Consider the following 13,571-nt stretch of genomic DNA (forward strand, 5'->3'; position numbering starts at 1 on the left):
AAACATCATAGAGCTTCCCTGTTCACGCTGAGTATCCTGTAGGATCCTTCCCATCATTCTTGGAGCTGGTCCTGGGGAGCTGACTGCACACCTGTGGGTACCCATGTCTTAACTACAGAGAAGCACATGAGTCTTTGTACCAGAGGGGACAAAGGTACATGGCAGATGCAGGACCACCCCCTCTACCATTGTCCAGTTCAGGCAGAGAGTGTGGTACCAATAGCAGGCTCTGCTTGAAGTACTTTGTATACTACCCAGAAATATTGACACAGTTGTCCTTCAAACACATTCTTAGATTTTTCTTTCCCATAGCTCTTTGTGATGTTTAGTTGAGTCATTTAATACATATTTGATAATTCCATGCTTGGGCCTGGGTGGATGTTAACCACAGTCCCTGCCCCATTCTTGCTAGAAGGCAAAGCCAATGCATTGGTTTAGCCTAGGGACTCCGGTGTGATTCAGTGCAAAAACATTGGTACAAGCTTCAGACAATTAAATAAATGTAAATATTGGCACTGCCACCGTTTCCTGAAGATTGTAGTTGAGTAATAACGTGATGAAAACATGGTGCAGACTGCATTGTTAGGTAGGGTGCAGCCATTGTAGAAAGTGCTAATGAGAGGGGCTGAGAGCCAGGCTGTGCTGCAGACTTCAGATCCTCTAAGTCGTGGGCTGCCTTTGCTCTTGTCCCCATAACCCAGTTGGCTCAAAAGCAGTTGTTAAAAGGAGTAGAGGGAAGAAATGCTGTCCTAGGAAATCAATAGGGTCATCTTCAAGAGGATGACATTAGTGTCCTCCCTGCTTCCCCTAGAATTCTGAGTCTCTGGCCTGGCAAAGGTACTGGTGATAACTGTCTTCTGCCAGCTGTATGTGTGCATGACTGTTCGTGCACACTTTTAAAAGTCATTTTATGAGCAAGAAGGATGTTTGCCTAGGCTGCTATAACAAAATGCCTTAGCCTGGGTGGCTTATAAACCACAGAAATGTATTTCTTATGATTCTGGAAGCTGGGAAGTCCACACTCAAGGCACTGGCAGATTCACTGTCCCATGAGTCATAGGTGGTCACCCTCTTGCTGTTTGCTCACATGGGCAAGGAGAGTGGGAGCTTTCTCAGCTTCTTTATTAAGACCCTGATCTCAATCGTGATGGCTCTGTTCTCATGAACTCATCACCTCCCAAAGGCCCCAATTACCAATGCCAGCATCTTGATGGTTAGGGCTTACATATGTGAGTTTTGGCAGGAACAGAAGCATCTTCACCGTAGTGCTGTTTATAATTATCATTATTTGAAAGAGGGTGACAGGCCTGCGCCGTGGTTCAATAGGCTAATCTTCTGCCTCCGGCGCCGGCTCTAGGTTGTAGTCCCTGTCAGGGCGCCGGATTCTGTCCCAGTTGCTCCTCTTCCAATCCAGCTTTCTGCTGTGGCCCAGGAGGGCAGTGGAAGATGGCCCAAGTGCTTGGGCCCTGCACCCGCGTGGGAGACCAGGAGAAGCACCTGGCTCCTGGCTTCAGATCAGCGCGGTGCGCCGGCTGCAGTGGCCATTGGGGGGTGAACCAACGGAAAAGGAATACCTTTCTCTCTCTCTCTCTCTCTGTCTACTCTGCCTGTCAAAACAACAACAACAACAACAAAGAGTGACAGAGAACTCTTCCATCTGCTTGTTCACTTCAGCTTCCGACAGCAGCCAGGGTTGGGCCAGGCCAGAGCCGAGGAGCAGGGAAGTTAACCAGGGTTTCCCATGTGGGTGGCAAGGAAGCAAGTGTCTGAGACATCTACAGCTTCTCAGGGTGCACTTCAGCAGGAAGCTACATAGAAAGCAGAGTACCTAGAACTTGAACTATGCACTTGGCTGTGGTTTGAGGGCCTCGCCAGTGGTGGCTTGACTTCCACGCCAAACACCATCCCCTAATTTTGACGAGAGACACACTTAAAGACGGTGAACATGACCAGAAGATAAACAAAATTCAATATGGTGATATGGACAGCCTTGTCAAACCATTTTAACATGTCCACTGCCAGATAAATAGCCTAGCAATTTTGTTCAATTTTCTAAGTCAGCTGGTCAATTCAGTTTTAAAAAGTGGTCAGACTTGTGGTTTTGCCAATTTGCCAAATTATTCCATGGAATTGATCCTCCCTTCAGGATAGTTAATGCAGTGACTCAGCATGAACACAGGTGGCGCGCCTGAGCAGCCATTGGAAAGAGACAACAGTGGTTTTATCTGTGGTTGCGATTGTGTGTTGGGGGGTGGAGGAGGAGGGTGCAGGTATCTGACCTGTTTCCCCTATCCCCAAGCCGGAAGTGGGTCTGCTACCACTCCAGTGGTACTCAACCCCCTGGTAGGTCCTACCCACTCCTGCCCAGGTCCAGGCCATCTGTTGTGTGTGCCCATCACCTCTTTGCCAACGTGTGCTCCTTGTCCATTGCCCTGTCAGCTCAGTGCCTCCCACGTTGCTGGGCTCAGTTGATGTTTGTTTGGATGGTGGAACGAAGCTGTCTTGGGATATTGTGATAGTCCTCTCACTCAAAATGTTAATCTACCTTTGTATAGCACCTTGTCATGTAAAGTGTATTCATTTTTATAACCAACTTTGTGTCAGAAAGGATTTTTAATCCTCATTTTATCACCATCATGTCAACAACATTAACAGTGAATATTTATACTTAGGACCCAGATATAACGTTCAGCACTTGGACGCATTGTGTAATGAAATGTTCACGACAAGCCTGTGAGGTTGTGCAAATACGCATTTTGCCTGTGATGGAAGCAGGTCTTAGAGGCACGAAATGGCTCACCCAAGGCCACACGACAGGGCAGGATCTGAAGTCCCACTGTCTCTGATTCCAAAGCTCTTGCTCTTGGATGCTTTCCATTTCAAATGGGAAAACGCCGGGGAGTTTCTCATCTTGGACCTTGGATCAACCTGAGTGGGGTACAGTAACAAATACCACTGACTGGGGGTGGGGGTGAGGGTGGGGCAGAACAACAGACATTCATTTCATCACAGTTCCAGAGGCTGGGAGGCCATGGTCAAGGAGTGGGCAGGGTTGATTGCTCCTGAGGCCTCTATCCTTGGCTTCCAGATGCCTGTTGCCTGCCATGTGTTCACCTAGTCTTCCCTCTGTGTGTGTGTCTGTGTCCTTGCCTTGTTACCTGTGGACATGGGTCAGCTTGTGTCATTTGGGCTAATGACCTTATTTTAGCATAATCACTCTTTAAAAGCTGTCTGCAAATACAGTGCAATGCTGGGGCACTGTGAGTTAGGACATGTTTGTGAGAACTGGTGGTGGGGATACAGCTCAGCTCCTAAGAGACCTTTTCTTGGACAGCTTCAGTGTTTACTCCAGGGAACAAAGCCAGGGTTGCTTTAATCCTTATAATCTGGGAGATGAATCATGACAGAGTCCTGTTCTCTCCAGTGATAGACCTGAGAGGGCTAGAAGGAAGCCTTGACGCCCTGCCCCGGGTGTGTGCATTGGCTGGGGACCCAGCCTTGGGCCGTTGAGCGTCTCAGGGCATGTCGGGTGTGCCCACTATGAATATCCTCCCAGTAAGAAGTGTGGAATTAGAGGAGGCACAGCCCCTGTGTTGCTGTGGGAACAGAGACTCCTGTAGGATGCCATAACTGCGGGGCAATGTTCCCTGGGGGTCTTTGTTGAAGTATACCACAAATAGAAAGGGTGCATACCCACAGGCATCCCTCAGGGGTACACAGTGAGCAGCCAGCACTGACATTGTGCACAGAACAATTCCAGTCCCCAGTAACTCTCATGTGTCTGCTGTTGGCTCTTGCTGTTGGCCACTGTCTAATCTCAATTTTGTGGTTCAATCTGTAAATGTAAACACAAATAAAGGTGATGGGTATAGTTAAAATCTATGCCTTGTCTTTATTTGGATTTCTTTGGACCCACTCCTGCTCCTTATTAACCATGTGACCCAGAAGAGGCAAATTAATCTCTAACCTCAGCTTTCTTTCCCATCAAGTGCCATATGTGGTTAATAATGAGTATAGAATACCTAGGATGGTGTTAGGCACACATTGATCAGGATGCTGTATTTATTAGATAATGGTAAGAAGAACGAACAATGAAAAATACCATAATGCCCAGACTTACAAGCTGTTTTTCTTGTCCACTTAGGAGGGATGATTGTGAAAGTGCTGATGAGGACTGGCCCAGGGCTTTCAGCAAAGAATCTGTGGATTGTCTGAATAGAGCCTTGAATCAGTCAGGGTGCTTGACCTTTGCAAATTTGCCCTAGGAAGCCTTGTCTAGAACTTTCTTTGTCAGTTGAACCCAAGATCGTGGAACATTCAAGCTCCAGCTTTGTCCCTAGGAAGGAGAAAGTATCTGCATCATTGGCAGAGGCACCTTAGTTAAATGTCCTGTCCAGAATGGACGTTAGACACTGGGCATGTGGGACAGTTTCATGTCCCCAGTCACCTTCACTCAGACTCTTGTCCCCTGACAAGTTTCCATTTGGCACATTTTAACATTTATCAGTGTACTTCTTCCTGATGCACATGGACTGCACAGGGATTGATTTTCAAGAGATTTGTTTGGGAATTTTTTTTTTTTTTTTGCACTCTGGTGGGTTGTTGAAATGCTTATTTGCATAAAAATAATATTGAGTGAGCTCTACCTGCAAGTGTGTCAAATCTATAAATATCACTACTGTAATGACATATTTTTGAGCATGAATATATCCTTTTCAGTTTATTTCTCCTCTCATTTGTCACGTCTGGGTCACCACGTACTGCACTTACTTGGTTGGGATTTTGTTTTTGAGCAATTTATTTACCCAGATTGTGTTGCTGGAGATTAAAGTGGCTTGCCGTATTTTATTTTATCTTTCTTTACATTGCAATTTCAAAATAAAATCATCTCATTCAAATCTTGTTAAAGGCTCCTGCTGCTGCAGGTAACGCATGTGGCAGTCTTGGACCTCCTAGCTCTTTGCCCACTCCCCCCTCCGCCCACACTTCATCTTGGAAGACGCTGGGTTTTAATAGGCAGGATAGAGCGGGAAACCAGATGGTTCTAACACACCTGTGAGGATGATGGGCTCTGCTAAGCATTAAAATTAACCGCCAGAACAGGACTGCCTAGCTCAGTGCAACTCTCCTTCCCTGGCACATGGTTCTGGTTGACTGAACTTCCCATTAGCTGATGACTGTGTTTGGTTGTGCCCCTTCCAGACCCACTCCTCACCACTGCCCAGTTCTTGCTTGTGGCCAGCTTGCCTTATCTTCTTCTATGTCTCCTTTGTCTCATCTTCTCAAGCTCGTCCCTCCTCTCTCCCCTGTTTTCTCTTTCCTTCTTGGTATTGCTCATTCTTTTCCTCTTCCATCTGCATTTCTCCCTCTACCCAGATAAATTATTATTTTTTCTGTTTTTTTTTTTTTCCCCCTTGTGTCTGGTAGCCTCAGAACTTAGTTTTCCTTGGACAGAGTTTTAACATTCAGTCATTCATTTCTTCCTTGAACCTTGTGTTCTTTTAATCTTCCAGACAACTGAACACAGCTTGGTCTTTGAACTTGTCTTGGCTTTTCTTGATGTCTTTGAGTTCCTGGGTATGGAAGCTCTTTGTTGTGCTGGTTGCACAGTTACTAGCTCCTGGAATGAACGTTACATTTTGAAACACACCTGTGTTTCATCACCGCATGCCTGCATTGCAAATAATTATAGGAGAACTTGCTAATTCCTGACTCTGGAAAAGTGTAGCATTCTGTTTCCATGTTTCTTTACCCTCCCCACCCCTGCTCTGTGTTTCTAAGCTCATGTTCATAAATGAAGTCATCTTGACCTTGCTATCATTGAACTTTTAGAAGTGAACTCCCATGGTTTCTTCCTGTGTTTGGCAAACGGACCTCAAGTGGCCCTGGGGATTTCCTGCCTCCTGGTGTCCATGTCCTGTGTGACTCACACCCCTGTGAGAGGGAGTGGGAGCTGTGGCTTTACAGCTAACCCGTAGATATGAGAAGGATCGTGACATGTCTCTTCTGGCTTAGGCTACAATCCACGGCGAAAGGAAGGGTTTTTGCAGCTATGGGGAACTTGAAAAAGTTTATGGCAAAATGGAATTTAAGAATAAGTCTGTTTTGTTCAAAACAAGGCAAAACAAAACTGAAATCCATAGTTTTGTCAAAATGCACACCTCCCACGAACATTTTGAAGATCTCCCGTATAATTAAGGTCTGAGTCCGTCATGTCTGAAGTCACTAAAGAGAGAAATAATCCTGAGTGGACCTGGCTTAGAGGAAAAGATCTTAAAGGAGGACTACAGCGCCTCCACAGCCGGCTCTGAAGAAGTGGGAGCCTCTGGGAGCTGAGTGCCCCAGAGCAGCGAGCAGCAGAAGGGGGCTGTTAGTCCTGCAGCCACAGGAAAATGGACTCCTGGGGTTACAAGGAAATGAAATCTGCTCACAGTCCAAGGGAGCGGGAAAGCAGTGGACCATCCCCAGCCAGCTCTGTGAGCAGCTGAAAGGCAGCCTGGAAAGACCCAGAATTTGAGAACCACCTCAGCTGTGCCCAGACCCCTATGGAAAGTGTGAGCTGATAAATGTGTGTCGATTTCAGCTACTAAGTTTGTAATTCTTTGTGACAGAGCTGTAGGAAATGGGTACATTTTGCTTAGTAGAGAGTCTTTGGCTTTCTTTGACATTTGGCTACACAGCAAGTTCTATATTACTGAACAGACCTCAAAGGACAATAGGAAGATAACAGCCGTATAAAGAATACAGTAGTCATCCTTGCCTTTTGGGGGATATCTTCAAGACCCCGAGAAGATGCCTGAAATTGGGGATAGCACTAAATTCTGTATGTGCTATATTTTTCCCTATATATGTATACGTGTGGTAAAGTTTATTTATAAATTAGGCATAGGAAAAGGTTAATAATAATATCTAATAACAAAGTAGGACAATTCTAACAATATACTGTAATAAGATTGCCAGCATCCTGGGGATAGTGTTGTGGTACAGTGGGTTAAAGCCCTGGCCTGCAGCACTGGCAATCCCATATGGGCACTCGTTCAAGTTCTGTCTGTTCCACTTCCCATCCAGGTTCCTGCTAATGTGCCTGGGAAAGCAGCAGAGGATGACCCAAGTCCTTGGGCCCATGTACCCACATGAGAGGCCTGGAGGAAACTACTGGCTTCGGGTTGGTTCGGCTCTGGCCATTGTGGCCATTTGGGGAGTGAACCAGCAGATGAAAGAAGACCTCTCTTTCTCTTTGTCTCTACCTCTCTGTGTAACTCTTTCAAGTAAATAAATCTTTTAAAAGAAAGATTTTTAAAAAATTGTCATCATCCTTAGTCTTATATCTTGAGACCATTAATAAGTAAATGAGGGGTGCTTGGACATAGCGCTGCAATGCTTGAGTTGAGCTCATCACTGAAATGACCGCCAAGTGATTAGCAGGTCATATATACTGCGTGGATGCACAGGACAAGGGGATGGTTCATGTTCGGAGTGGGATGGAGCAGAGTGCTCCAAGGTCTGATTGTACCTCTCAGAATGACACAATGGTTAAAAATGTGTGAGTTGTTTATTTCCAGATTCTTCCATTTAACATTTTCTACATGGGTGACTGAGACCATGAAAAGTGAAACCACAGATAAGGTGGGAACTTCTGTATATATTTTCTTTTTTTAAAAAAATATTTATTTATTTGAAAGGCAGAGTTACGGAGAGGCAGGGGGGGAGAGAGAGAGAGAGAGAGATATCTTCCATCCCCTGGTTCACTTCCCAAATAGCCTCAGGAACAGGAGCTGTGCCGATCCAAAGCCAGGAGTCAGGAGCTTCTGCCGGGTCTCCTGCAAGGGGGCAGGGGCCCAAGGACTTGGGCCACCTTCTACTGCTTTCCCAGGCCATAGCAGAGAGCTATATCGGAAGCGGAGCAGCCAGGACTAGAACCGGCACCCATATGGGATGCAGGCACTGCAGGTGGCAGCTTTACTTGCTACACCACAGCACCAGCCCCCTGTATATATTTTCTAAGAAAGTCCTGTCTCCTCTTGATTTTCATTTATGAGCTCAGAGGAGAATAATGGACAGTACTGGGATTCCTTGGGTATGACTGAAGCACATTCTCACCCACACAGTCACATGTTACATACCTTAAAATGTTGTGAGCAGCAGCAGCTCATGTGGCTAGAATGTGGCCAGATCTTTTGTTCATAGGTGATCTTGAGACTACTTAGAGGAGAACTGAGGTGACTTCAAGGCATGGGTTGTGCCATGCACTTTGTAGATGAGGAAGGTAAGAATTCACAGCATCTCGCGGTAGAACTCAATATAAGTCCTCCGTCTTGAATTGCATTGACCTAAGAGGTCATATGATTTCCATTAGTTTGCACAGCAACCCAAGGGCAGAAGTGAAATTGGAATTTCACTTTGGAATTTCTTAAAGCTTGCTTTATTTATTTATTTTTAATATACTTTTTCTTTTCTGGCCCGGCACCATCTCCACATTTGAAATCTCCCTGGGTGCACAGCACCATACGTTGCAAGGCCTGAATTTCCTAGTGGCTGGCCTGATTGGGCTGTGCCAAGTATTCCCTGCCTTCGATGTTCACCCAACCCTAAATAATTGTCTGTATGTTCCTTTTATTGTCACCTCTGAAACAAGATGAAGAATCCAATGGTTTGCTTTAGAATGCATTAACTTCTTTATCACATTAATACTGACTCATATCTTATTTCCCACTTGCAGTAGGAAAGCCATTCAAATCTTTCCCTCACAGGACAATGTCTTTAATAGCTTCTGTGTGTTTCCTATTTTTGGCTGTTTCTGTATAAACAGACTAATCTAATAGCATGCTGAACCCATCTAACTTGGCAGATATTCAGAAAATCACTCATTGCTGTGGCAAGCTGGAATGCCAAGAAGAGGGGGGTCCCTCACTTTTATTGCAGAAATATTTTTCTTAAAGTTGTCTTTCATGAACATAATACGTCTATCATTTGGAATTCGGCAGCTCTCTGACTGCAAAGTATTTATTGCCGAAAAGGCACAATTGTAAACGAGAAGGTATTATTCCCCACACAATTTCTGGCTTGAATTTGTTTGCCTGAAGGAGCAGATATCCTACACACACAGCTTCGAATGCTGGCGCAGTTATGAAGTGTGACGTTCACCTGGAGGGCGTGTGCTGCTGGTCTTACTTAAGGCCAGAGCGTCACGGCAGCTGCAGAGCCCCATCAGTGGCCCAGGCCACCTGCATTTCTGACTGTCAGTGCAACAAGAGACCCTCTCTAAGGAAGTGCCCTCAATAATACCTCCTTTGTTGTGGTGTCACACACGTTGTGGCTCCTGAGCTGTCCGAAGTCTTGGCTCCCATCTCTGAACTTCTACAGCATTGCTGGGGGCAGGCATTTGGCCTAGCAGTTAAGATGCTGGTGAAGATGCCCGTGTCCCACATCAGAGTGTCTGCTTTCAATCCTGGCTCCATCTTCCTGCTGATGCAGGTCCCGGGAGGTAGCAGTGAGGACTCTGGTAGTTGGGCTTCTGCCACAGACCTAGATTGAGTTCACAGCTCCCAGCTTCTGCCTGGACCAGTCCTGCACCTTGCAGGCATTTGGGGAGTGAACTAACAGGTGGGAGCTGTCTATCTCATTCCTATTTTGTCTCTCTCTCTCTCTCTCTCTCAAGTAGGAATTAAAGTATTGCTGGAAGACATCACTAGTCACACTGATGAGGGCCACAGACTATTTGGCTCATGGGGCCAGCTGGAGTTTCACCCTTAGAATGGGGTGCCTACTGTGGGGAGCAATCCGGACTAGACTGAGTTACTGGAATTAAGACTTATTCTATGCATCTGCTCTCCCACAATATGGCGCTGGGAGAGAAGTAAACAGCTTCTGCACAGCTGCCTCCAGTTCAGCCAATAAACTGTAGGACTCGCTCCTGATTGGAGGAGAGCAGCGTACTCGGCGTGTGGGCAGCCGAGTTAGGATTGGCGGAGGAGGACTATAAAGGAGGAGAGAGACGGCATGCACCAGGAACATCTAAGGGGAACATGTAGCTGAAGGAACACCTGTGCAGCCCCCGAGAAAGCCGGCCGGCGGTGTGCCGCTCCCCTGCGGAAGTGGGGAATGTGGCCAGGGGGAACCGCCCTTCCACGGAGGTGGAAGGGATAGTAGCCAACCCGGGAAGAACCAGCAGCAAACCCGGGGAGGGCCGAGCAGACGAAAGAACAGCGCAGGGTCCTGTGTCGTTCCTCCACGAAGACGGGGAGCGACATAATGGTGCCGTGACTCGGATATGAAGCCTAGGCAGGGTTCTGTGTCGTTCCCCCATGAAGACGGGGAGCGACACCTACTTGTCCCCACATATTAGCCTCCACTCCCCCTCCCCTGGCCCCTTCTTCCTAGAGAAGGAGTCCGTGGGACCTGCCCACTCAAGGCCCACATGCCCCCTTCAAGGGTAACTGGGACCCCAAAATTCCACATCCAAACAACCCTCACCCCACTTCTAGAATGTCATATGCCTCCCTATCCATGTTTCCTGGTTGTAGTATATGAAATTTAAATATACTAGTGACAATGAGTTTCCATTGATCCTACAACCAGTGTCCCCTATTATGTAACACCTTACATTATTTGGTACATTTATTACAATTAAGGAACCAATTTTGATTTTATTATTATTATTAACTAAGGTCCATAGTTCATACAGATTTGCTAAGCTTTTACCTAATCTTCTCACCCCTGTTTATTTATTGACTGAACCATTCATTTATATCAGCATGAACTCAAGGATACTTATTTCATACTTTGGGTTTTAATCCCATACTACTTTATATATTGTTTAAGATTTTATTTATTTGAGAGGTAGAGCTATAGACAGAGGGAGAGATGGACAGAAATGCCTTCCATCCACTGGTTCACTCTCCAAATGTCCGCAATGACTGGAGCTTCCTCCAGGTCTCGCACGTGGGTGCAGGGGCCCAGGCACTGGTGCATCCTCCACTGCTTTCTGAGGCCATAGCAGAGAGCTGGATCAGAAGAGGAGCAGCCAGGACATGAACCTGTGCCCATATTGCATGCCAGCACCACAGGCAAAGGCCTGGCCTGCTGTGCCACAGTGCTGGCCCCTTATTTTGTTAATTTTGTTTTTCAGATTGTTCTACTTGTGGCTGTTGAGAAATCTTTTTGTTGGCTCCTATGTGCTTTTATTTTGGTCTATACAGTTTTAATACAGGTATAGATTTCTTTCCTGAATATTTTCTTTCGTCCGTAAAAAATATTTATTTATTTTATTCTTTTGAAAGAGGGAGAGAGAGAAAGGAAGAAAGAAACAGAGCTCTTATTTGCTGGCCTGCTTGGCTTGCTCAAGGCTGGTGCTGCAAGCCAGGAATCCAATCCATGTCTCCCATATTGGTGGCGGGGCCGAACCACTTGAACCGTTACCTGCCATCTCCCCCAAGGGTACACAGCAGCACAAGCTGGAACCAGGCATGGAGCTGGAACTTGAACCCCATGTATTCTGATGCAGTATCCCAGCTGTTGGCACAACTGCTAGGCCCAGTGCCCAGGCCCTTTGTCCTGTTGATGTAATCTCCTCATTGTGCACTGTATGTCTATTTTTATTTTTGTCATTTTGCTTGTTTTGTTCTGTCCTTCATGCTCCTATGATTTCTTATATCTCAGTGACACTGTTCCCTCTTTTATAATGTAGTGGCCCGTTTAGACCACTATTTCCTGGATATATTTACTATTATGCCTGTCCCAGGGGATAACCCCAGGCCTACTTGCTATCAACAACCGCTCAGCCAGAGAGAACACCTGCGTTCTTTCTTTGGCTCAGCTCCGGGTTTGGGGAGCTCAGATTGACCTGAGCTGTCTCTGCATCCTAGTTACTTTACATTCACACTGAGGGGTTTGCCTTGGCAGCTCCACAAGACCCCTTTAAATGTTAGCATTCTGTGGTTATGCAGCTCTTGGAGTAATTCCTGAGATGTCAGCGTAAGGCTGTCAGTGGGACCTCAAGTCTTCTGTAGGAAATCGTAGTAAATCACAGATAAAGGAACAGAAGAAGGAGCGAAACAGGACTCATGTACATTCAGAAGAGGGTGAATGTGGGCCAGTGGTGGGAGAGGAGTAGTTCACAGGGACAAACATTAAATAACCTTAATGCTGATCACAGGGAAATCCTGGAATATATAAGTAAACACACGAATTCTTAAATGTTTTAAAGATTTATTTATTTATTTACTTGAAAGGTAGAGAAAGAATCTTCGGTCTGCTTGTTCACTCCTCACTGGCCAGGGCTGCATCAAGCCAAAGCCAGGAGGCAGGAACTCCATTTCTGGTGTCCCACATGAGTGGCAGGCCGTCATCTGCTGCCTTCCCGGGCACATTAACAGGTAGTTGGGTGAGAAGCGGAGAAGCAGCCCAGAGTCATAGCAGAGCTCCAGTAGGGGATGCAGTTGTTGCAGGCAGCAGCTTAATCTACTGAGCCACAACACTGGCCCCCTGAATTCCAAAATTTTAAAGAGGAAAGGGGGCATCTCTAAGCCACAGTGTGAGTGACATCACACTCTATTTCATTTTTGAAAAAGTTCCTAGACAAACAGTCATAAAAGTTGCGAGGTTAGGTCTGCAGCTGTCCTAGTCCATTTCATGTTGCAGTCACAGAATGCCCAGTACTGGTAAATGGGTAGTGAAAAGAAGTCCCTACGGCTCTGTGGCTGGCAGCATGGCTGTACCATCTGGCTGTCACAGCACAGCGGTGAAGGGAAAGGGAGTGTGTGAGCAAGAAGGAGAATGGGGAGGGGCCATGCTCACTCTTGCCTAACACCCTGTGATCCAGGAACTAACCTGGTCCTGTGAAAATCCCACTCATCCCATCAAAGAGGAGCCCCATGTCAGTGTGGGGACACAACTTCAAACCACGGCAGTGGTGATTCCAGATCATTTTGGGCTCTGACAAGATTGGTGCAGCCTATGACAGCGTTAATCACCATGAAATGTTCAGGTCAGACTCCGTGTGTGTTTAGTTAAGATGACAGGAATAGGCATTTAGGTTTGCGATTAGCATCTCCGTGAAGACACTCAGATTCCACATGAGAGCACTGAGGTTTGATACCTGGCTCTGCCCCTGACTCCATCTTCCTGCTAATGCAGATCCTGGAAGGCAACGGGTAATGGCTCAAGTAATTGGGTTCCTAGTACACAAGTCAGGGACCTGGATAGCACTCCAGGCCCCCAGGGTGGGCATAGCCCAAAATTACTCTGCCAAGGTCATAGCAGGCATTTGGGGACAGGAACTCTTTCTGTGTCTAACTCTGTGTCTCCTCTCAAATAAAATAAAAATTTAAAAAAAGGCTAATAACCAACTGGAGTGTGTCCTAGGAGGTGGCATGGCTGACATGAGGCCTGGGGCCCAGGGCCTGGTGAAATGGCATTTGTCTAAGCTGAGGAAGACACAGGAAGTCCCTGAGGGACAGTCAGTGGTTGTCCTCCACACACAGGGTTCCTCTGCTTTGCTGAAGGTGAAAAAGCAAGGGGCAGATGCCGGAGCAGTGGTCCTGCCAGCTGGGGTAGAAGGTGCGCCGAAATAA

At 46.5% G+C, this 13,571-nt stretch overlaps 1 protein-coding gene across 5 annotated transcripts in view; it reads left to right on the forward strand.

Annotated features, from left to right (window-relative positions):
• Positions 1-13,571, forward strand: part of WWOX (WW domain containing oxidoreductase) — a 1,022,922-nt gene that overhangs the window by 500,615 nt on the left and 508,736 nt on the right. Inside the window, exon 10 of one of the 5 annotated variants that reach the window (XM_051847311.2) lies at positions 7,069-7,614. The exons of the other annotated variants lie outside the window; for them this stretch is intronic. Coding sequence (XP_051703271.2) covers positions 7,069-7,137 — 69 coding nt within the window. The 3' untranslated portion in view covers positions 7,138-7,614. Of the gene's footprint in view, positions 1-7,068; positions 7,615-13,571 lie in introns of those variants that run through there. 5 annotated transcript variants of the gene reach the window in all.

This window comes from Oryctolagus cuniculus, chromosome 18 (assembly GCF_964237555.1).
Source record: "Oryctolagus cuniculus chromosome 18, mOryCun1.1, whole genome shotgun sequence".
NCBI lineage: Eukaryota > Metazoa > Chordata > Mammalia > Lagomorpha > Leporidae > Oryctolagus > Oryctolagus cuniculus.